At 48.8% G+C, this 20,888-nt stretch overlaps 1 protein-coding gene across 1 annotated transcript; it reads left to right on the top strand.

Moving 5' to 3' along the window:
* Window positions 1–728: 728 nt before the first annotated feature.
* LOC128813012 (nucleolar pre-ribosomal-associated protein 1-like) lies at window positions 729–2,910 on the top strand. The gene is made up of 4 exons (XM_053987756.1): window positions 729–827; window positions 1,307–1,447; window positions 2,077–2,189; window positions 2,766–2,910. Exons 1-4 carry the CDS (start codon window positions 729–731, stop codon window positions 2,908–2,910), a joined length of 498 nt encoding a protein of 165 aa, XP_053843731.1.
* Window positions 2,911–20,888: the final 17,978 nt, after the last annotated feature.

Here is a 20,888-nt window from a genome sequence, read left to right as displayed (position 1 = left end):
GCTCCAGTTCTCAAGGAGAAAGTGTCCCAGCACTGCTCACTTAGCCCGACCTTGCCAGGAAATAAGATTTGCTGCACATTCCAAGGACACTGCATTTTCCTGGGCAAGCTGCAACCTGCTGGCAGATGGCCGTGCTCTCTGCCCACTCCTGCCCAGTTCTTGGTACTAGCGGGCACGTTGCAGCCTGGCGAAGGCAAGAAACCTGGAGAGCTGTCACAGAGCAGAAGGGCAGCTGAGATGCTGAAAAGCAGCAAAGCTGAACTGCCTGCCTCAACTTCAGCAGTGTGTAATTGACTGAAGGCGAAAAACCAAGCAGCAGAGCAGCGGGCTTCTGTGCGCACTGAAGGCAATTGCAAGAATCCAGCAGCTGCTCCTCGCCAAGCACAGTCAACTGCCTGTGTTCTTGCTTCTTGACCAACTCACAGTTGCCCTTCTTTTCAGCAGCTGCCACCGTGTTCTCTGCATCTCGGAGCCTCTGGGGAGCAACAAGAATTTCCAAGGTGGGATGCATGAAAACCAAAATAAAAACTCAGGAAGGTTGTCCTGGAACACCTCCCATTGGCATGCCAAGAGTGAATTCAAGAGGCAGGAGAGCGGCAGCCACCGTCCTGCAGCTGTCTGCGAGTTTCGCACACAAGCCGGCTTCTTCGCGGCTTCGTTCTTCGCCTCTTGCAAGCTACCGCGATCTCCGGCTGCCGGAGGCGAAGAAGCGGCTATTTCATGCCCAGATGACTGGAGCGGCAGCGGTGCGCTGCGGGGCGCCGCTTTTGCCAAAAGATGCCGGGAAACGGCACTTACAATTCTTCAGGAATGTATTAAAAACAGACGTATAAATACGACGAAACCTCATTCTCTCACAGGTAGTTAATTAGAATTGTCTTTCTTATGTTTCATATAGGAATTCAAAATGTTATTTCCTTGGGGTTTTTGTTGTTTTCTTGATTTCAATGCGGAATGAGTTGTGCTGCATATGCTCTGTGAGCACAAGAAAAGAATGTTCTGCCCCGGCTAGCTGCAATTCCTCTTTGAGTTTAGGTTAGTAACTTTGAGTTCAACTGAAGTATTTTAGAAACAGCTACTTCTAAAATTCCATTTCCTCTGCATGTTTGGGCAGCAGACTGACTGTTCCCAATGGATGTTAGTGATTAAATTTGATAGGTATGGAAATGGAGAAGTCCAGACTAAGCTGTGGTAAGCCCTGAGCTGGCACTAAGAGGGAACCGGGGTTTTGTGCTCTTAGGAGCAGGTATCCTTTGGAAATGTCTGAATGTCTGATGGTGGTGTTGTTCTTTGTGGATTCCCGTAGAAAACAGAGTGCGAGTGGATCCTCAGATTTCTTGGGGAAGGGCTGCGTGACAAACTTTGCTGTGAGCTTTATGTCTACCAGAGGATTTTCTGGGTCATTCTTGCCTTTTTCAGCAGTCCTTTGTGTGACGAGGGCTCCCAGGTAAGAATTTATAAAGAACAGTTCCCAAATACCCCAAACCACAAAAGCTTATATAGCCTCGAGATCTCAAGTACAAAACAGAAAGGAGCAGCTGATTCTGCCTTGTTCCTCTTGAAAATCTGTTCCTTGTTGGTTTTGTGTATCTGTGGAGGGGGAAATAATTTAGCTTGTGTCTAAACCAGGCCCATCCTTATCCCCTGAAACTGGGACAGGTTCCTGCCATCGTGGAGCCTCACGTGGGTGCCGTAGTTTTGCTCCTGCAGTCGGGGCCTTTTCTTTTTGGGGTCTCTATTTCCCCAGCCAGCACATTTGTCACCTGAACAGTGCTTCGGCAGGAGGGAAACTCGCATGCCGGGAGTTCTCAGGTTTGGGAGCATGCACCTTGAGGATTTCAGGTATCAAAACCTCAGACAAAAAGAGAAAATTGTCTTGCTACCTGAATACTTCTTGTAAGAGCAGCACCTGTGGTGTGAAGCCTTGAAGGGAGAATGTCTTTCCTTTCTGGAGTTGCTGAGAACAGGCCGTGTTCATTTTAGCTGAGAGTTGATCAGATACCAGCCAAATTGCTCATTTTATTTTAGATAATCCCATCTTGGCTGTAAAAGAACAAGTTGCATTTTCTGTTTCAGAGTCGTATTCTGGAGATATCACAGAGTGCTGCCCCTGTCACCTCTAGAGCTGCCCATGAGCTGATAGAGGATCACAGCCTCCTCTCGTGGGTCCTGCACGGCTTAGAGAAAAGGTAACCAGAGAAGTACAGGAGACATGGGGACAATTTCCTGTCCACAGTAGAAGAATGACATGGCTGAGGATGAAAGCAAGGGGGACAGACCTGGAGACAGGGGCACCGAGGGCTGCACTGGCAGAACTTGCTGAACTCTGAGGTGTCCCTTGTGTTTTTGAGAAGAGAATCAAGAGGCTTTCAGGTGGTGGTAGGAGCGATGATGGTGGAAAGGCTTTGTGATTTGGAAATCACTTCCTTGACAAAGCAAAAGGACACCTTGTGCTGGTGTCTTTAGCTTTTAAGTTTCAAGCACCCTCAGTTCCCATCCTGTCACAGGACCTGCTACACAGGAAGTGGCACAGTAATGGATTTGAGCTGTTTAGAGCGTTATTTCTCCTCCCCTTGCCTCTCCCTGACAAAAAAAATCTCTCCTGCAAGCACAGAGTGCCCTGACAGGTTCAGGCAAGTGCACCAAAAGTGCCCTAGAATAAGGTCCCCCGTAGGAGATGGACCAGCTGCTGGTGAGGATCTGCCTTTCAAATGTGGTTTTCTTTTCTTTTTTTTCTTTTTGTTCTGTTCTATTTTGTTTTTCAGGTTTCTGGAGAACCAGGTGATAAATAAAATGATTTCCTTACTCCATCCTCTGTGGCTAATAAATTTAAGAGACAAGAGAGAAAACAGGAATCGATCCCAGATGCTGCTGTTGAGATGGATATATGATCTACCTATCTGTATGTAGGTATATGTGTATATATATGTATATCTGCGTAGTGATAATAATGGGAGTTTTTATGATACGTTGCTTTACTGTTTTATATTTTTAATAAAGTGTGATTTTAAGTTATTAGTTATATGATTATAGTTTATTCTATTTATTGGCTAAAGTAACAGTTTCTTGTATTTGATTGGTATCAAGTAATTAATGTTAATCGTTAATAAGAGTTCATAATGAATTATTAAGGTGTGAATATTGTTCATTAAGGTACGTCTTTTTTAACTGTAGGTATTTTCATGTGTTTATATGGGTTTTTATGTTAATGATTTTGGGTTTTTGTGTTATGAATATATTAGTATTTTATTCGGGTTTTTTGGTTAGTTTAGTTGTTTGGTGTGTAGATTATTCTTGTTAAGTATGTTTGTCTATATATGTTTTAAAATTTAAGTTATAAATATACTTGGTAAGGATTTTTGTAGAGTTCTATGTAAAAATTTAAGTAGGTAAGGGAGATAAATCATTATTAAAAACTGAAATACTCATCTTATTAATAATTATTACTTTTAAGTTATTCAGTGATGTTTTAATGTTTGAAAATATTATTTAGTTATTTTTATGTGTGATTGATTAATGTTTAAAAAAATATTTAGTAAAGTTTTTGTAAATTGATTTCTTGTGATTTCATCCATTTATATATTTTAAAAAATGTTTTATATATATGATTGTGTGTGAATAATAAAAAATGAACAGTTGTTTTATTTTGTAAGGCAGTATGTTTAAAGATGTTTATATTTGGCAGTAATTTATTTAAAGTTATAGATGTGTTATTGTTTCATCTGGTTAGTTAATAAGTAAGTTCATTTGATGTGGTTCAAGTGTGAGTTGTAGTTATTATAGGTGTTAAAAGAGATGTAGAAATAATAGAATTAGGTTGTTAAAAGGTCATACGATTTTGATACTGAGAAGTAAATTTGTGTTGGAGTGATTGGGTATTTTTGGGTGGGTGTTATTTTATTTTTGTGTTTTTTTTTGTTTTTTTTTTTTTTTTTATGTATTATTGTTATGTTTGGTCTTAGTGGGGTTAATTGTTTTAAATGGTAGGTTTGCTGTTTTGAGGTAACTTCTTTGTGGTTTTGTGTTGTTTGGGGGTTGTTTTGTAACTAAATATTCTACAAGTATTTATTTGTAATGATTTTAGTCATTTTACTTTTGGTGGTTTACCTGTCATTTGGGGTATGAGTGTATAAATGTTATTTGAAGAGTTTATGTTATGTGTAAGTTTTTTGATTTGCAATTTAGTGTTTGTAAAGGATAAGGTTAGTTGTGAGGAGGTATTTCTTTCCGGTTTTTTTCTTTTTTTTTTTTTTTTTTTTTTTTTTTTTGCGTGTGTTTTAAATAAGGCTTGACACAGTGAGTAAGACTCTTGTGTGATTTTTTTTTTTTTTTTAATTGTGGAAACATAAGTATAACGTGTTCTTTAGGTTATGAAATTGACGGGACTACATTATTGGCTACTTACTAAATCTTGTAGTTGAGAGGTTTTTGTAACTCTGATTTTGAAATCAAAGAAGAAAACTGGGGAGACGAAGGAGGTAGAGAAGTTTATCTCCTTCTAGGACAGAAAGGGTTTAGCGCAGAAACTGCTGGGTCTAATGTGGCGCGGGGGTTTCCGTGCGCCGGCCGGGCCGGGCGCGGGGCTCGGCGGCAGGAGAGCGGCGAGCTGTGCGCGCTGCGCGGGAGGCGCGCTCCCGCGGGGAGCCGAGCGGAGCCGAGCGGAGGCGAACGGAGCCGAGCGGCTCCGAGTTGAGCCGAGCCGAGCTGCGCCGCAGAGGCGAATCCAGCCGAGTCTAGCGGAGAACAGCCCGAGTGTAGGCGAGGAGCCGAGTGGGGCCGAACCGAGCCGAGCTCCGCCGAGCGCAGCATCCCGAGCAGGGCGGGCCGCCGGGGCGGGCTCGGGGTGGAGCCGGCGCTCTCTGGGCTTCCTGTCCTGTCTCGCTCTCTACCCCTCCTTCCTCCTCCCCGTATTCCTCTTCTTTCTCTCTTTCCCCCATTTTCCGCTCTCCCCAAAGCCGACCCCTTTCTCTCCCTTTTCGGCCTCCCCTCCCGTGCCCCCCTCTACCCTTCCTTCCTCCTCCCCGTATTCTTGTTCTTTGTCCGCAGACCCTCCCCTCCTCTCCCTCCCAAACCCGAGCCCCCACTGCCCTCACTCCTTCCTGCCCTGTCCCTATCCCGCTCCTCCGTTCTATTCCTCTTCTCTCCCTCCTCTGTGCACCGTCCCTCTTCCCCGCTCCCGGCCTTTCCCTTGCCCTCCCGCTTTCCTCCACAGCCCGACCTCCCTCCCTCCCCTTTCTCACGCCCTGCTGTCCCTCCTCTCTTCCCGTCGCCCCGTTCCTTCTTTCCCCGCAGCCGCGGTGCTCGGGGCGCTGGAGAATGAAGCCCAGAGGGCCGGAGCCCGGCGCCCCCGGGCCCTTGCGGGAGTCCCCGCACGGGGCCGGAGGCTCTCGGCGGATCCCCCCGTGCCGGTCAAACCCCACCCAGCCCCGCCGGACCTGCGGCTTTGCCGGCATCGCGCTGAGAGCGGCCCCCGCTCTGTGCCGTGCCGTCCGTGCCGCGTCCCCGCCGTCTCTGCCGCTCCCTCGCTCTGCCCCTCGCCCGTGACAGCGAGGCTGGGCAGGAGCTTCGACCCTTCTGGCGGCTGCCCCCCTTTCTCGTTGCGGCAGAGTCCCTTTCGGGGGGGATGTACATGTGGAAAGGGATGGAAGCAAGTGCTGGGCTGCTGTCCAGGGCAGTTAAGACTCGTTCTGTGCCTTCTTTGGGGGCCAGGAAAAAGGGGTGAAGACTCGGGGCTCTGGTGTCATTTGGGGCACCCCAAGGTCCCTAGGAGGGGGAGGCACACTGCGGTGGAGGAGCAGGTGGGTGGTGAATGAGGGGGGTCATGCTGGGTGCCGTCCCCCAGAGGGACCCAAAGCTGCCCCAAAATGCACAGGGAGGGGGGTGTGTAGAATACTAAATCCTGTCAAGTGCTTCGTTCTTGTAGGTATTGGTAAAAATAGGAATTTGTCTCTAAATTCATTTGGGAAGAAAGCCAGAGCATCCCCAGGTATGAGCTGTGAGGATGAGGAGGGGCCGTCTCCTGCTGGCGGCTGTTTCAGGGGATTTGCCTCAGCTGACTTTTGCATGGAGCTGCTGGAGAAGAGGAGTTTATGGGGGGCTCCCGGGGCTGTCCTTGGAAACACGGTGAGAGCTTCGGACAGGGTCTGCGGGATCACCTGGATACGCACTTGGATACCTGGAGCATTGCTCAAAGGAGGTGCCGAGGGACAAACCTTTGAGCCGGGTAGCGGCAGCCAAACAGGTGAGCCCATGTGCGTTTGTAGCGGGGACATTTCTCCTTTCCCTTTTAAATTTCATCTTGCCAATCCCTCCCTGGTGCCTCAAGAAAAAAAAAAAAAAAAAAAGGGGGATTTTGAGGACCAAAGAAATTCCTAGTGGGGGAAGCAACTCCTCTTCCATTATTATCTGTGTTTGAGCTGGGGAGATCCCCCTTCTCTTGTGGTTTTGAGGGTCTTGACTGAAGGAAAACCTGCCTTTTCCAGGGTGTTAGGGGTATCCCAGGGGTGTCAGGGAATCCCTGTGTTCTATTTTAAATGGCAGGGGAAAAATTCTGTTGTCATATGCTGGGTTTGATTTGAGGGTAACACCACCCCCCCCTCCATTTTCATCACCCTAAGGTTTAAACGGAGGGGGCAGACCTGTTGTCCCTCCTTGTGAAGGGTTTGGATTGCGGTAAAAATCCCCCTTTCCCCATCGTTTGTGTCGCCGGCCGGGGGTCTATGTACAAATCACGAACGGGACGGGACTGCTGAGGAAGGCGTCTCGAGCTGGTTCATTTTCTCGCATCGCTCTCATGCCATGGTTACGGCGATGGGAAGATGCCAGTAGCTCACGTCCCTGGCAGCAGACAAAGAACTTTAACGTAAATTCTAAGGTTAAGAGTTTTGACCAATCACACGAAGCAAAAGCATATTGACACCCGTTCTATCCCACCACTGCAAGCACACGTACCTTTGGTTAAAACAACGCTCGCTTCTTTCCAATGCAATGCCTGCTCGTAAGCCTTAAAACACAATGCACGGGGCTCCATTCTTAAGCTTAGAACTTCCTAATATCTCGCTAGATACACTTTTCTGTGGCTTAGGGAGTTATTCCAGACAAGCGATAATACACAGCCCATTGTTCTATTTGTAGTTAACCTCTACTTCTTATATAATTTTTCTGCTGACAAATCTTATGTCTACTGCTTAGCTCGAATCTCAGTTCTGCTGTTTCTGAGGCCTGCCTTTTGCAGCTTTCCCAAAACCCTCTGATTTTAAAGGTTACCACAATTTGCGGGATTTCATTTGAGGACAAGCCCTTCTTTTCTGCTTTTATAGGGAATGAAGTTGAAGGGGAGAATACATTTATTTGCCCTCGTTGAAGCGAGGTGAGCACCTGAGTGTGGCGTCAGTTTCGGGAGCTCAATTGAAGGAGGCTGCAGCTCTCGCAGCGTTTGAAGGGTTGAAATCGGGGTGTGCCGCTGCGTTTGAGGGCGCTTCTTCTGCCCCTGGCCCGGCAGCCAAGGCTGTGGCGCGGGAGCTGCTGGCGTTGCCTGGGGAGCTGCCGAGGTGGAAGGGGAATTGGGCGCGGCCGGGCTGCCGCGGGACTGCCAGAGCTGCGCCGGAGCGAGGCGTGCGGAGCCGAGGGGAGCTTTGCCGGGCCGGCAGGCGGGAGAGGCGGCGCGGGCGCTGCACCGGTGCCGGCCGGTGCCAGCTGCTCCGTCCGCTCCGGGCGCGGGGCTCGAGCGCCGCCGGGGCCCCCTGCAGCCCTCAGGAGCCGCCAGAGGAGCCGCTTTCCTGCCGGGAGCCGCGCTCCACCCGGTGCCGGGAGCGCGGCTTTTAATTTTCCAAAGTTCCTTGATGTAGTGATTTTGAGGTGGTTTTTAGGAATTGGTTGTATCATTTTATTTTGTTCGTAGCTGATGAATGATAACGGACGTGGTGTACTTCTTGAATGTTATTGTTCTTGTCTCAGGTGCTGATGACAAGGGTTTTTTGGGATTGAGTATTGTTGAATATTTTTTTCTCGAGGATTTGTTAGCTTTGTTTTGTGTTGATTTTTTTTTATTATTTAGTAATATTTTAATGTTAAAAATATAATTAAAACAGTAAAATTTTAACAGGGTTTGTTGTTTAAGGTTTACAAAGGTTTATATGGGTCATACCATGAAGTAGAGGGTAGGTTTATAATTCTGCAGTAGTGGGTTTTATAAGTGTGAGTATGTAGTGTTCATTTTGACAGGCCTTAGGTACTGTCCTGTAGTTAATCAGTGAGGTATTTATAATATTGGGAATTGCATTATTGTTTATTGAATTAGAGAGGTTTTATTAATTCAGTTTGTTTGATTGTCGTGTATGTTTTGTTTTGTTGTTGCAGAGAATCTGGGAAATACTGTTTATGGTAACATGTTTCTTTGGTGTTCTTGATTGTAGCTGAGCAAGGGGCCACAGGTCGGTGACTCTAGGAAACTGCCAGCGGGCGAGGCAGCCTTCCTCGTCCCCGGATGCCGGAGTCTTCCCCGGATTTGGGTGACTCCGGATGGTGGTAAAGTCTCTCCTCCAACCCGTGCCTTCAAAGAAAGACTCAGTAGTCTTCAGTCGTCCGGTCTCAAGGCAGTTTATTGCATGTTATCTCAAGGCACAGAGACTCCCTGACATTGTCCCTGACTCTGTCTGTCCCCGTCTCTGGCTGTCCCCGTCTCTCCTCCCCGAAGGGAGGGTGCCATCTTTTATATCACACATTACGTATTAGGTGTTTATAGTTTTTTCCCAATGCCTACTACCTATGTTGAACAGTGACTTTCTACTCTAAACCAATCTGTGAGTGCCAACACCACCAAGAACATGGAGAATAGGAAGAAGAGAGAAGGAGGACAGGGCACGCCCAAATCCCTCCATCTTAGAACCTCTGACCCCCATGTACAAACCTCAGACCCCCCTGTACAAGGCCTAAAACCCCCCTGTACAGCACTCAAAAATCCTACCTTTCACTTTGTGACTACTTCTATTATAATATCTAAACTTTTGTGATTTCTTGTTCTTCCTGCAAGGTTGGTAAATTGTTCCATGGGTCAAGCTCAAGACCACAGGGGTCCCTGGCCGCCTGCCAGGGTCTCAGAGGCTTCTGCCCTGGGCCCAGAACATCCAAGAGTGTCTGAGGGACACCTTGGGTTCCGACACCCGGATGTGTGAGAGATAAGTCGAGGGCTAGGACCCTGAGAGGGAGTGGAAGCGAGGCGCTGGGAGGGCTTTTTGAGGCAGCTTTGGAGATGGGGTTGGCCCTTTAGGCCACATAAAGGAAAAGCCTCACAGTGCTGAAGTGCTCAGGGCAGAGCAGTGCTGGTGCATGGTGTGTCACTTGTCTGTCGTGCCTTCTGTGTCTTTTGCCTTAGTCCTTTGAGGGGCTTATCGGAAGCCCAGGTGTCCATCTTTGCATCTCTCATCTCTGTGTTCCTCGGCCCCGTGCTGATTCCTTCTTACCTTTGGCTCGGGAGCCCAGACAGGCATCGGCCTAGCATCCGCTCAGATGTCTTTTGAGGTCTTGTTCTGGGCTGTTCTCAACAGCTGTGATTTGTGACAATTGTGACAGCAAGGATCCGTTCTAGCAGATTAGGACTCGTACCAAGGCGGAGATCCGTAGAGCATTCTGACGCTAGGGTTCTCGGGCATCCTTCTCTGCCTTGCTTGGAATAGGTCATTCAGTTAGCATCTTGTTCCTGCAGGGTTCTCTGAGCCTTAGAGGCTCACCATCAGTCTCAGCTAGGTCATCTCATTCTGCAGTTTCTGGCTCCCTGAGGGCATTCTTCTCGCCCAGAGCTTTCTCCCCCTGTTGTGTCCCCTTGTTTGTCTTGTTCTGTGTCACGGGTGTCTGGGTATTTGGCCTGGAGCTGCTCTGCCCTGCTGCATAGCCTGGTGTAGGTCTAGAATGGGGCGTGTCCTGGGGCCTGGAAATTTGTAATGTGGGGTGTATTTGGACTCTAGATGGGATCTGTAGATTGATGAAGGATACCTGGAGCTGTTAAGTTATCCTGCAGTGCTCTGACTTTTGTCCTAACGTTCTTTCAGATGCAGCCAGATGGAATCCGTGGCAGAGGGCCCCGTCCCGGGTGAGGGGGGGTCCCCCGAGAAGGTCAGTCGCTGTTTGTCTTTGCAGGGGAAGCGTAAATGGTGCCTCTGTGTTACAGCATTGTTCTTTGTTGTTATTTTTAGGAAATAAAGCCAGATACTAGCAGTCAAGGTAAGTGGGCAAGGTGAGCAGTGACCGGTGGCAGGCAGCAGTTGTCATTGCTCTGGTCTCAATTCCCGGTGCAGCTCTTAGGCTCCGTTCTTGTTTGCGTGCTTTAGGCGGTCCGCTCGTATTATGCCGAGACCCCCCTTGGCAATTGGGCCGCAGACCCGCTTCATCGCTCTCGTGGGAATTCGGGAAGCAGTGCACGGCTCTGTGATGAAGCCTTGATCTTTGTCATTTGAAGGTGTCACCCGGGGAGCCTTCAGGAGTGGCTGAGGAGTTGCTGTAAGTCGGGGAACTAGGGAGAAGGAGCCAGGGTCCACTCGACTTTCAGCAATGCCACATCACCTCGTCTGCTCTTCACCCAGGCAGACCCTGCCACGAGGGCATTGGCCTCTGGGTGCGGCCCAAGAAGCCGGGCATTTTTTGGAGAATGGTGAGTAGCAGAATTGTTACTGGTTATTGGCTGCTGTGCAGCTAAGATCCTGCAGTGATGTTTGGTGTTCTTGATTGTAGCTGAGCAAGGAGCCACAGGTCGGTGACTCTAGAAAACTGCCAGCGGGTGAGGCGGCCTTCCTTGGCACCGGACGTGGATTCTCGTCCCCGGACGTCCGAGAGATAAGTCGAGGGCTAGGACCCTGAGAGGGGATGGAAGCGAGGCGCTGGGAGGGCTTTTAGAGGCAGCTTTGGAGATGGGGGTGGCCCCTTAGGCCATATAAAGGAAAAGCATCAGAGTGCTGAAGTGCTCAGGGCCACAGGCCCCTGGAGACAAAGACCGGTCATTTTCCCTGGGAAAGAAAAGTGTCCAGCCCAGGTTCCTGATGTCAGTTTGTAGCGTTCCCTTGGGACTGTCAGGGCAGCGGAAATTCTAGGTGATGGCAGGTTGGGTGTGGGACACAGCCTGCATCATTCAGATTTCTGGAGGCAACTGCGCATTCAGGGCCACAGGTCCCTTGAACTTGATCCCCAGCCCTTTCCCCTGTGAAACCCACCACTCTAGGTTCTTGATGCTAGTTTGCAGGAGGTTCTTGTCACTGCTAGGGCAGCCTGAATTTTTGGTGGGGGCAGTTTTGCTCCCTTGTAAATTCTGCGCCGTTCGGACCTTGAGGTTGCATAATGTCATTTGGGGCCACTGACCTCTGGACTCAATCGCTGGTCCTTTTCCCTGTAAAACCAAACTCTCCGTCGCCGTGTATTGATGTCTGTTCACTGGTGGTGTGCTTCACTCCAAGGGCAGCAAGTGTTTTTGGTGTTGGCATCTGTGGTCTGTGAGAAATCATTCGCTGTCTGCAATTTTGGATGCAATTCCTGTTTGGCTAGGGGCACACAGAGAGGAAAGATTGTTAATTTCCTTGGAAAGGAAAGTCCGACACCCCATTGTTTAAGGGGGAGACAAAGGGCTGTGTAGGGAAGGGAACTCCCCACAGGACCTTTCTTCACCTCATCCCCCACTCCAAAGTGTCGCAGCCCCCCGTGTGACAAGCTGCTTTCAGAGGGTTACCTGGGCACACCTGCACAGGGAGCTGCTAGTCCAGAGGGCCTAACAGGGCTATTCCAAGCGTTCCTCCAGGAACTATGGTTGGAACATCCAGCAGGGACTGGGGAGCAGCCGGACCCACCTGGGCACGGAGCATCCCTTTGAGAAAATGCCAAGGGAAGAGCCCTCTTGCCAAGGGGCAGCACCTGAGCAGGCCAGGCAGCATGTGGGGTTCCAGGGGAGAGCTTTCATCTTTCCTCTTTTATTGTGTCAGCCCTTCCCTAGAACCCCCAGACCTTCCGCAGCACTCCCAGAAAAGAGAGGGGTTAGTAGGAGAAAAGGGGTTTAAATTGAGAGCAAAAGCTTCCTTTTCCCATTATTTCTTGTGTTCAAATCGTGAGGGAATCCACTTTCCCTGCAATTTTAATGGTCTCAATGGAAAGAATCCCTGCCTTTTCTATGCTGTTAGGGTTATTAATTGACAGGGAATCCCCATTTTCCATTATTTTCCAGTTTAAATAGAAGGGGAAAACCTTGACAATGTTGTTTATGGGTTTGAATTAAGGGTAACTGCATTTGAATTAAGGGTAACCCTTTGTGTTGTCGTAAGGCTTAAACTGAGGGGAAAGCCCAGCTGTCCCTCCTTCTTAGGGGTTTGGATTGAGGGGAAAATTCCTCTTTCTTCATCACTGGAGAGATTTAAAGTGAGGAAAACCCCTCTTTTCCCTGTATTCTCGGGGATTAAATTAAAGGGCAGAAGACATTCTTTTGCCATTGTATCAGTTTCAGCGGAGGTAACTGCCCCATTTCCTCCTTTTAAAGGCTTCACTTGAAGGAGGCTCTGTCTTTTTCAGCATTTTAAGGGTTTAAAACTACCTTTCAGGGCAATTCTTTCTGCACCCTAGGACTAAATATCTCAGATCAGGGCAAGCCTGGCATGTACTTAATCTTTATGCTGCCCAGGAGGCTATTATTTTTCTTATTTTTATTTATAATGTAGATAGCCCTAAGTAGTAGTCCCAAGGAGACAGACTGTTCATATAATTCGTATTCTTCTCCACCCTACTTAGTCACAAGTGGAGTACTACTTAGTAGTCACTGAGGAATAATTATATAAGTTAACAGCAAATTACCAACTTATCTAGCTATGCTGCCTAAAAACCCAGTTTTATTTTTTTTTTTTTTTCAAATAAACAAAGTTTATTTCTTACCAGCTTTCTGTCCATTTGTTCCAAGTAGTTGTAGCAAAAACGAAAGCACTGTCATTTCCCTGGAGAGTTTTCTTCTGTATCAAGCCCTTTACTCCCCTCGAATTCAAGTCAGAGGAGCCAAACAGCTGCAGCTGCTCTGAGGGCTTTTATACCCGGTGGGATTTGCCCCTCCCCTTTTCCGGGCATTGTGGGAATGAGAGGCGGGCCCAATCAGGGGTATATTAACCCCAGCCTTTGCCAAGGGGCTTCATTCCCTCTCTGGAATCTGCTGGAATAAGAGTTCTCCTCTCATTTTGGTGAAGAGGCTCTTTCAGTTTGTCTCAGGTTGTTTTCAGCAGGTGCTTTTAGGCATCTAAAGCAACAGAGGCTTTGAAGAGACTGTGAAGAAAACAACGTTGAATACAGGGAGTATTTAATTTCGCAATTTGGGTTTGTGCATTTGGGGATGGTAAGGTGTTTTTGTAATTTCTGATTTTGTTTTGTTGGTTTTTTTGTGTTTTATTTTTTTTTTTAGGAGGAGTCCAACTTCCTGCAATTCCAGGTTGTGTCAAGTACAACATTTTTTCAGCAGATCCATCGTGTCACAAACGGTATCTGCCCCGTGTCAAAGATGATGTTTGAGATTGAGGCTTCAGATGAGTTGAGAATTGTGGCCAGGAGAGGGAGAGTGAGCAGGGTGCCTCTAATTAGGAGTTATTGTGGGGAGTTTTGAAGGCAGCAGGGTGAGAAATGGTGTCTATTTGAGGACCCCCTCAAGGATTTTCACAAGCATAGCAGAGGCATTCGTGTGTTGTACAGCACACGAGCTCATCCACTGCACTCACAGAAATGCCATGTAACTTTGCCTCTCTCTAATCCAGGTGCCACTCATAGTAAAAGTGATAGCCTTAGACTCAGGATGAAGCTGGAGACTTGAGGATCCAGGTACACTCAGAAGAGGATAAGTAGCTGACTTGCTGGGATTTGGCCCACATAACACTAAACTCATGTGTTGATTTTGCTGTTCTTTATTGTAGCCGACTAAGAGGCTAACAGGCGATCACACGGCCCTCCGAGGTAGACTCATTTCAGGTCCAACCTGGATTCACATCATCGATCATCCAAAAGATAAGTTGGGGCCACAGCCTGGAGATGGGAGTAGTGGATTGGAAATTCCTGGGATAGATTTGAAAACTAGCAGAGGATAAAGGGATATCTTCTAAGGGGCCTCTTAGGACAGGTAAAGGGAGAGGCTCTACTTTTGATTGCAGCTGTAGGGTGTGCAGTGCAGAATAGTTCCGGTCCGTGTTGTGTTGTCCCGTGTACTGTGTTATCTGGTGTGTCTTTGGGGTCCCTTGGATCAGATATCCCTGCCTTTTCCCCTCAAGGGCCTTAACACAAGCATCAGCCATCATCTCTGGGTTCTCGAACGCTTGCACTTCTCGGCACGATGCCGATATCATTGGTTCTTTTACCGGCTGGCTCGGCCGTCTCTCTCGGTCGCATCTCCGAAGCATCGAGTGGGACGTCTTTTGAGGCCTCCTTCCCGGTTGTATCACCGTCCATCCTTTCCAGCCACAAGCTGTAACATCCTGGGGCTTACAAGATTGTATGGATACGGAAAGCATTCTAAACGTAGCATTGTCTCACAGCCATCCTGATCATTGTGACCGGCAGTTCTTTTAACAGGTCACTCTATTCCAGTCTTTTCCAGGAGCTCTTCCACTACTTAGAGCCTCCTCCATCCACCGCCGCCAAAGCATCGGTCATTTCTTTTGGCATCCTCTCAGTCCTTGCCGTTATTCTTCTTGCCAGGAACTTATCATCCTTGTGTCACGCCGTTTGTCTCATAACGTGTTGTTTGTGTTTAGTGTCCCCTCGTTTGTCCCGTCCTGTGTCACGGGTGTCTGCACATATTTGTCCCAGAGCCGTTCTGCCCTGCTGCATAGCCTAGTGTAATAGGATAGGTCTTGGGGACTTGAAATTTGCAGTGCAGGGTGTAGTTGGACTCTAGATGGTATTCCTAGATTGACATAAGGTGTTTGCAGCTGTTAAGTTATCTTGCAACCATTTGACTTTTGTCCTAACTCTCTTTCAGATGCAGGTGGATTAAATCTGTGGCAGAGCCCCCCCAGTCCCTGGAGAGGGGGTTCCCCTGAGCAGGTCAGTCACCGTTTGTCTCTGCAGTGGAAGTGTAAACGGTGACTGTGTGTTACAGTACTGTTTTCTGTCTTTATTTTTAGGCATTAAATCTGGGTATCTGCAGTCAAGGTGAGCAGTGACCAGTTGCAGAAACAGTTGTTCTCACTCAGGTCTCAATTTCTGGCGCAACTCTAAAGCCTCCATTCTCGTTTGTGTGCTTTAGGCAATCCACTCGGAGTATGCCAAGCCCCCGTCACCAACCAGCCGACGGACCGGGTTTCCTATGCTTGCGGGTCCTCTGGAAGTATTTTAGGACCGTGACGAAATTTTGTATTTCAAGGTCCCATCCGGGTAGCCTTTGGCAACGGCTGAGGAGTTGCGGTGAGTTGCCGAGGTAGGGAGGGGGAGCCAGGGTCCACTTAGGTTTCAGCAATGCCGAGTCACTTTGTCTCTTCTTAACCCAGGCATACCCTGCGATGACGGCGTCTTCCTCCGAGCACGGCGAAAGCGTGCGGCCCAAGGAGCCGGGCATTCTGAGGAGAACGGTGAGTAGCAGAATTGCTGGGTTTTGTCTGTTGTACAGCTAAGATCACGCAGTGATGTTCGGCGTTCTCAATTGTAGTTGAGCAAGGGACTACAGCCCGGTGATCGTAAGAAAATCCCCAGCAGGCGAGGCGGCCTCCATTCGCACGCGACACGGATTCTCGTCCCCAGACGTCCGAGAGATAAGTCGAGGGCTACAGCCTCGAGAGGGGATGAAAGCGAGGCGCTGGGAGGGCTTTTTGAATTGGCTTTGGTGGCAGGGATGTGCAGGAAGTATCCACTTAGGCCACCTAAAGGGAAAGTTTTTCTTTTGATCACAGTGCTGAGGTGCTCAGGGAAGAGCAGTCCTGGTGTGTGTCGTGTCACTTGTCTATTGTGCATTCTGTATGTTTGGGTATTTCGTGTCACATGTCTTTTTTACCTTAGCCCTTTGAGGGGCCTATCGGAAACCCCGGCCTCAGTTTCAGCATCTGCGATCTCCGCGTTCCTTGGACAGGCACCAGTGCAATAGGACTCTTGATTCTGGAGGTCAGACAGGCATCTGAATTGCATCTCCCTTTAGAAACACCCAGTCAGATGTCTTTTAAGGTCTTGCTCTGAGCTGTGTCGACAGCCACACACCGCAATGATCCATTATTAGCCGATTAGGACCGATAAGAATGCGAAGCTAGCTAGAGCCTTCGGACCGTAAGATTGTTGGCCATTCATCTCTGCGGTTCTCTTAAGAAATCATTCTGTTAGCATCTTCTTCCTGCAGGGTTCTTGGAGCCTCATCGGCTCTGAGCCGTCAGTCTCACCTAGGTCATCTCGTTCTGCATTCTCTCGGCACTCACCATCATTCTTCTTGCTGAGAGCTCTCTCTCCCTGTCGCATCCCCTCGTTTGTCACGTCCTGTCCTGTGTCACGGGTGTCTGCACATTATTGTCCCGGAGCTGTTCTGCCCTGCCGCATAACCTGTAATAGCACAAGTCCCGGGGACCTGCAATTTGTAATGCAGGGTGTAGTTGGGCTCTAGATTGTATTTGTAGATTGAAATAACATGTTTGGTGCTGTTAAGTTATCCTGCAGCCGTTTGAGTTTTGTCCTAACTTTCTTTCAGATGCAGATGGGTTACATCTGTGGCAGAGCAGGCCAGTCCTGGGTGAGGGTGCTTCCATGAGCAGGTCAGTCGCTGTTTGTATTTGTAGGGGAAGCATAAATGGTGACTATGTTCCAGCACTCCTCTTTGCCTTTATTTTTAGGAAGGCAGATGGCAGCAGTCAAGGCCAAGCGTGCAAGGTGAGCAGTGGATAGAAGCATAAATGGTGACTATGTTACAGCACTCCTCTGTTGCCTCAGCATTCTTAGGAGATGGTGAGTAGCAGAATTGTCAGGTTTTGGCCGATGTGCTGTTAAGATTGTGCCCTGATGTTTGGTTTTCTCTCACTTGGCAGACCAAGAGATAACAGCCCGGTGACAGCTGGAACTTCCCAGACAGGGAGGCGGCCTTCCTCTGCACCCGACAGGGATTTGCATCCCCAGATGCGTGCAAGATAAGTCGAGGGCTATGACCCACAGAGGGGATGGAAGCGGGGTGCCAGGTCGGGACTTCCCAGGAGGGGTTTTTGAGTCAGAGATGGAGACAGGGATGTCCAAGAAGTGTCCCCTTAGGCCACCTAAAGGGGAAGTGTCTCTTTTGCTCACGGTGCTGAGGTGCGCAGGGCAGAGCAGTTCCGGTGTGTGTTGTGTCACTTGTCTATTGTGCGTTCTGTGTTGTTTGGGTCTCTAATGTCCTATATCTTTTTTACCTTAGCCCTCTAAGGGGCCTCATTCTTGGCATCTGTGACCTTTGCATTCCTTGGCCCGGCACCAGTGCCATAGGACTTTTGACTCGGAAGTCTGGACAGGCATCAGAATTACATCTCTCTTTAGAGGCATCCAGTCAGATGTCTTTTAAGGTCTTGTTCTGAGCAGTATCGACAGATGCTCACTGCAATGATGCATTATAGCGGGTTAGGATTTGTGAGAATGCCAAGCTAGGTAGATCATTCTTACCGTAGGCTTCTCAGGCATCGGTTTGTGCAGTTCTTGGAAAACATCATTCTCTTAGCATCTTCTTCCTCCAGAGTTATCTGAACCTCATCTGCTCGCTCTCAGTCTCATCTAGGTCATCTTGTTCCGCTATCTCTCAGTCCTTGCGGGCATTCTTTTCGCCAAGAAAGTTCTCTCCCTGTTGCATCCCCCCGTTTGTCATGTCCTGTGTCACGGGTGTCTGCACATTATTGTCCCGGAGCTGTTCTGCCCTGCCGCATAGCCTGGTTTAATAGCACAAGTCCCGGGGACCCGCAATTTGTAATGTAGGGTGTAGTTGGGCTCTAGATTGTATTTGTAGATTGAAATAACATGTTTGGTGCTGTTAAGTTATCCTGCGGCCGTTTGAGTTTTGTCCGAACTTTCTTTCAGATGCAGATGGATTACATCTGTGGCAGAGCAGGCCAGTCCTGGGTGAGGGTGCTTCCATGAGCAGGTCAGTCACTGTTTGTATTTGTAGGGGAAGCATAAATGGTGACTATGTTCCAGCACTCCTCTTTGCCTTTAGTTTTAGGAAGTCAAGGCAGATGGCAGCACTAAAGGTCAAGTGTGCCAGGTGAGCAGTGGACAGAAGCAGTTGTTCTTGCTCAGGTTTGCTTTTGGTGCAACTCTAAGCCTTCCTTCATGTTTGTGTGCTTTAGGGAATCCACTCAGAGTATGCATAGCCCCTGTCAAAAAACTGGCTGATGGTCTGGGTTACCTGCAGTTGTGAGCCCCCTGGAAGTATTACAGGCCTCTGTGATGAAGCCTTCAAATTTTGTATTTCAAGGTCCCATCTGGGTAGCCCTCAGGAATGGCCGAGGAGTTGTGGTGGATCGGGAATGTAGGGAGGGAGGAGCAAGGCTCCACAAATTTCAGCAACGCCCAGTCACCTTGTCTCCGCTTAACCTAGGCATACCCTGCGATGAAGGCGTCTTCCTCTGAGCATGGCCGAAGCGTGCAGGCCACACACCCGGGCATTCTTAGGAGATGGTGAGTAGCAGAATTATCAGGTTTTGGCCGATGTGCTGTTAAGATTGTGCACTGATGTTTGGTTTTCTTTTGGCAGACTAAGAGATAACAGCCTGGTGACAGCTGGAACTTCCCAGATGGGAAGACTGCTTCCTTTTGAACCCGACAGGGATTTGCATCCCCAGATGTGTGCAAGATAAGTTGAGGGCTTATCTTACGACCCACAGAGGGGATGGAAGCAGGGTGCTGGAGTGGGACTCCCGGGAGGGGTTTTTGTGTCCGTTTTGGAGATGAGGATGCCCAAGAAGTGTTCGCTTAAGCCACCTAAAGGGGAAGTGTCATTTTTGCTCTCAGTGCCGGGATGCGCAGGGCAGAGCAGTTCCGGTGTGTGTCGTGTCACTTGTCTATTTTGCAGTCTGTGTTGTTTGGGTTTCTAATGTCACAGGTCCTTTTTACCATAGCCCTTTCAGGGGCCCATCGGTGACCCTGTTCTTGTTCTTGGCATCTGTCATGTTTGCATTCCTCGGCCCGGCACCGATGCCTTAGGACTTTTGACTCGGGAGCCCTGAGAGACATCGGAATCGCATCTCTTTTTGGAAGCATCCAGTCAGATGTCTTTTAAGGTCTTGTTCTGAGCGATATCAGCAGATACACACCGCAACGATCTCTTGTAGCAGATTAGGACTTGTGAGACTGCTAAGCTAGGTAGATCATTCTTACGGTAGGCTTCTCAGGCATCCGTTTGTGCCGTTCTCAGCACAAACGTTTCTTAGCATCTCGTTCCTGCAGGGTTCTCTGAGCCCCGTCGACTCGCCGTCAGTCTCACCTAGGTAATCTTGTTCCACATTCTCTCGGTCCTCGAGGGCCGCCTTCTTGCCGAGAGCTTCCTCTCCCTGTTGCGTCCCCCCGTTTGTCATGTCCTGTGTCACCGGTGCTGTCTGTGTATTTGGTGTGGATCTGCTCTGCCCTGCTGTATAGCCTGGTGTAGGTATAATAGGACAGGTCCTGGAGCCTGGAAATTTGTAATGCAGGGTGTAGTTCATCTCTAGATGGTATTTGTAGCTTGACGTAAGATGTTTAGAGCTGTTAATTTATCCTTCAGCTGTTTGACATTAGTCCTAATTTCCTTTTAGATGCAGATGGTTTCAATTTGTGGCAGACCGCTCCATCCCGATTCAGCAGGTTTCCCTGAGAAGGTCAGTCGCTGTTTGTTTTTGTAGGAGAAGCAAACGCAAGTGTTACGGCTCTGTTTTTTGTGCTTATTTTTATGAAGTTATGTGGGATAACCACAGCCACGGTGAAGTAGGCAAGGTGAGCATTGAGTAACAGACAGAAGCAGTTGTTTTTGCTCCGGTCTCAATTTCTGGTGAAACTCTAAGCATCCTCTATTGTGTCTTTTATTTTAGGCAGTCCTCTTGCAATATGTCTCTGGTCCCAGATGTCCGAGGCCAGGTGGCTGCAAGCTTAAGGTATAGGTGGATGTAATTGTCAGGTCAGGGTCGTGTTGTTTTCACAGTATCTCAGTCTGGGTTTTTTTGTTTTGTTTCTTTGCAGGTGCTGTCGCTGCCCTAGGCACACGAAGGAACAGAGGCGAGCGGGTAAGTCGGCATTTAGGCAGGGTGACTCATAGGTGACCGTTATGCAGCAGCATGCTAAGCGTGTACCTTTTCCTTTTGCAGGTTTCCTCCGGGCAGCCCGTGGAGTCGAATCCAGATTTCAGGTGAGCCGGGGCAGCGGCCCGTCGGAGTTCAGGGGATTCCTCTTTTGGAGGGCACTAGTTGCATTTTCCGTTTTGTCTTAGGTACGGTGAGGAGGCACGTAGCCGAAGTTTGGAAACGGCAGCACCGAAGCGGACGTAGAGAGCGTCTCACCATCCACATCCAACTGACAATGGCTTTCGTCCGGTCATCTTGCAAAAGCTAAGTGCCGGGGCCAGTAGCGGGAGAAGGGGAAAATCCTTTACTATCACAGGAGACAATTAGCTTAGAGGAGAGGCGCACAGGGGAACGGGCCCCTCAGAAACAAAGGGAGAGGGTTTCTCCTCAGCCTCACCAGAGTCTTCACTGGGTAGGGCAGTTCCAATCCGTCTCCGCGTCCTCACGAGGTTTGCGTCGGCGGCCTTCTTCGACTCTCGACATCGTCGTGGATCTTTTCACCCGAGGAGCCTGCCTTCACGTCCAGAGCTATAGCCACGGTCACCCCGTAGTCATCGCTTTCTTGTCTAGGCCTACTGAGCTTCTTAGGCTTCCTCTTAAGTCCTTTGGCACTAACATCTTGAAAGGAGTTAAGTTTCATCATCATGTGCT

Source organism: Vidua macroura, chromosome 11, assembly GCF_024509145.1.
Source record: "Vidua macroura isolate BioBank_ID:100142 chromosome 11, ASM2450914v1, whole genome shotgun sequence".
Taxonomy (NCBI): Eukaryota; Metazoa; Chordata; class Aves; order Passeriformes; family Viduidae; genus Vidua; species Vidua macroura.
Note: the sequence above shows the minus strand (reverse complement) of the source record. Positions and strands in the feature narration are given on the sequence as shown.

What these genes read in the sequence shown, in the direction of transcription:
- LOC128813012 (XM_053987756.1), top strand. Translation starts at nt 729, where the DNA reads ATGACTGGAGCGGCAGCGGTGCGCTGCGGGGCGCCGCTTTTGCCAAAA. An exon ending in GGAATGTATTAAAAACAGAC is followed by an intron (nt 828 to 1,306) that starts GTATAAATACGA and finishes GGATTCCCGTAG; the next exon opens with AAAACAGAGTGCGAGTGGAT. An exon ending in CTGCACGGCTTAGAGAAAAG is followed by an intron (nt 2,190 to 2,765) that starts GTAACCAGAGAA and finishes TTTGTTTTTCAG; the next exon opens with GTTTCTGGAGAACCAGGTGA.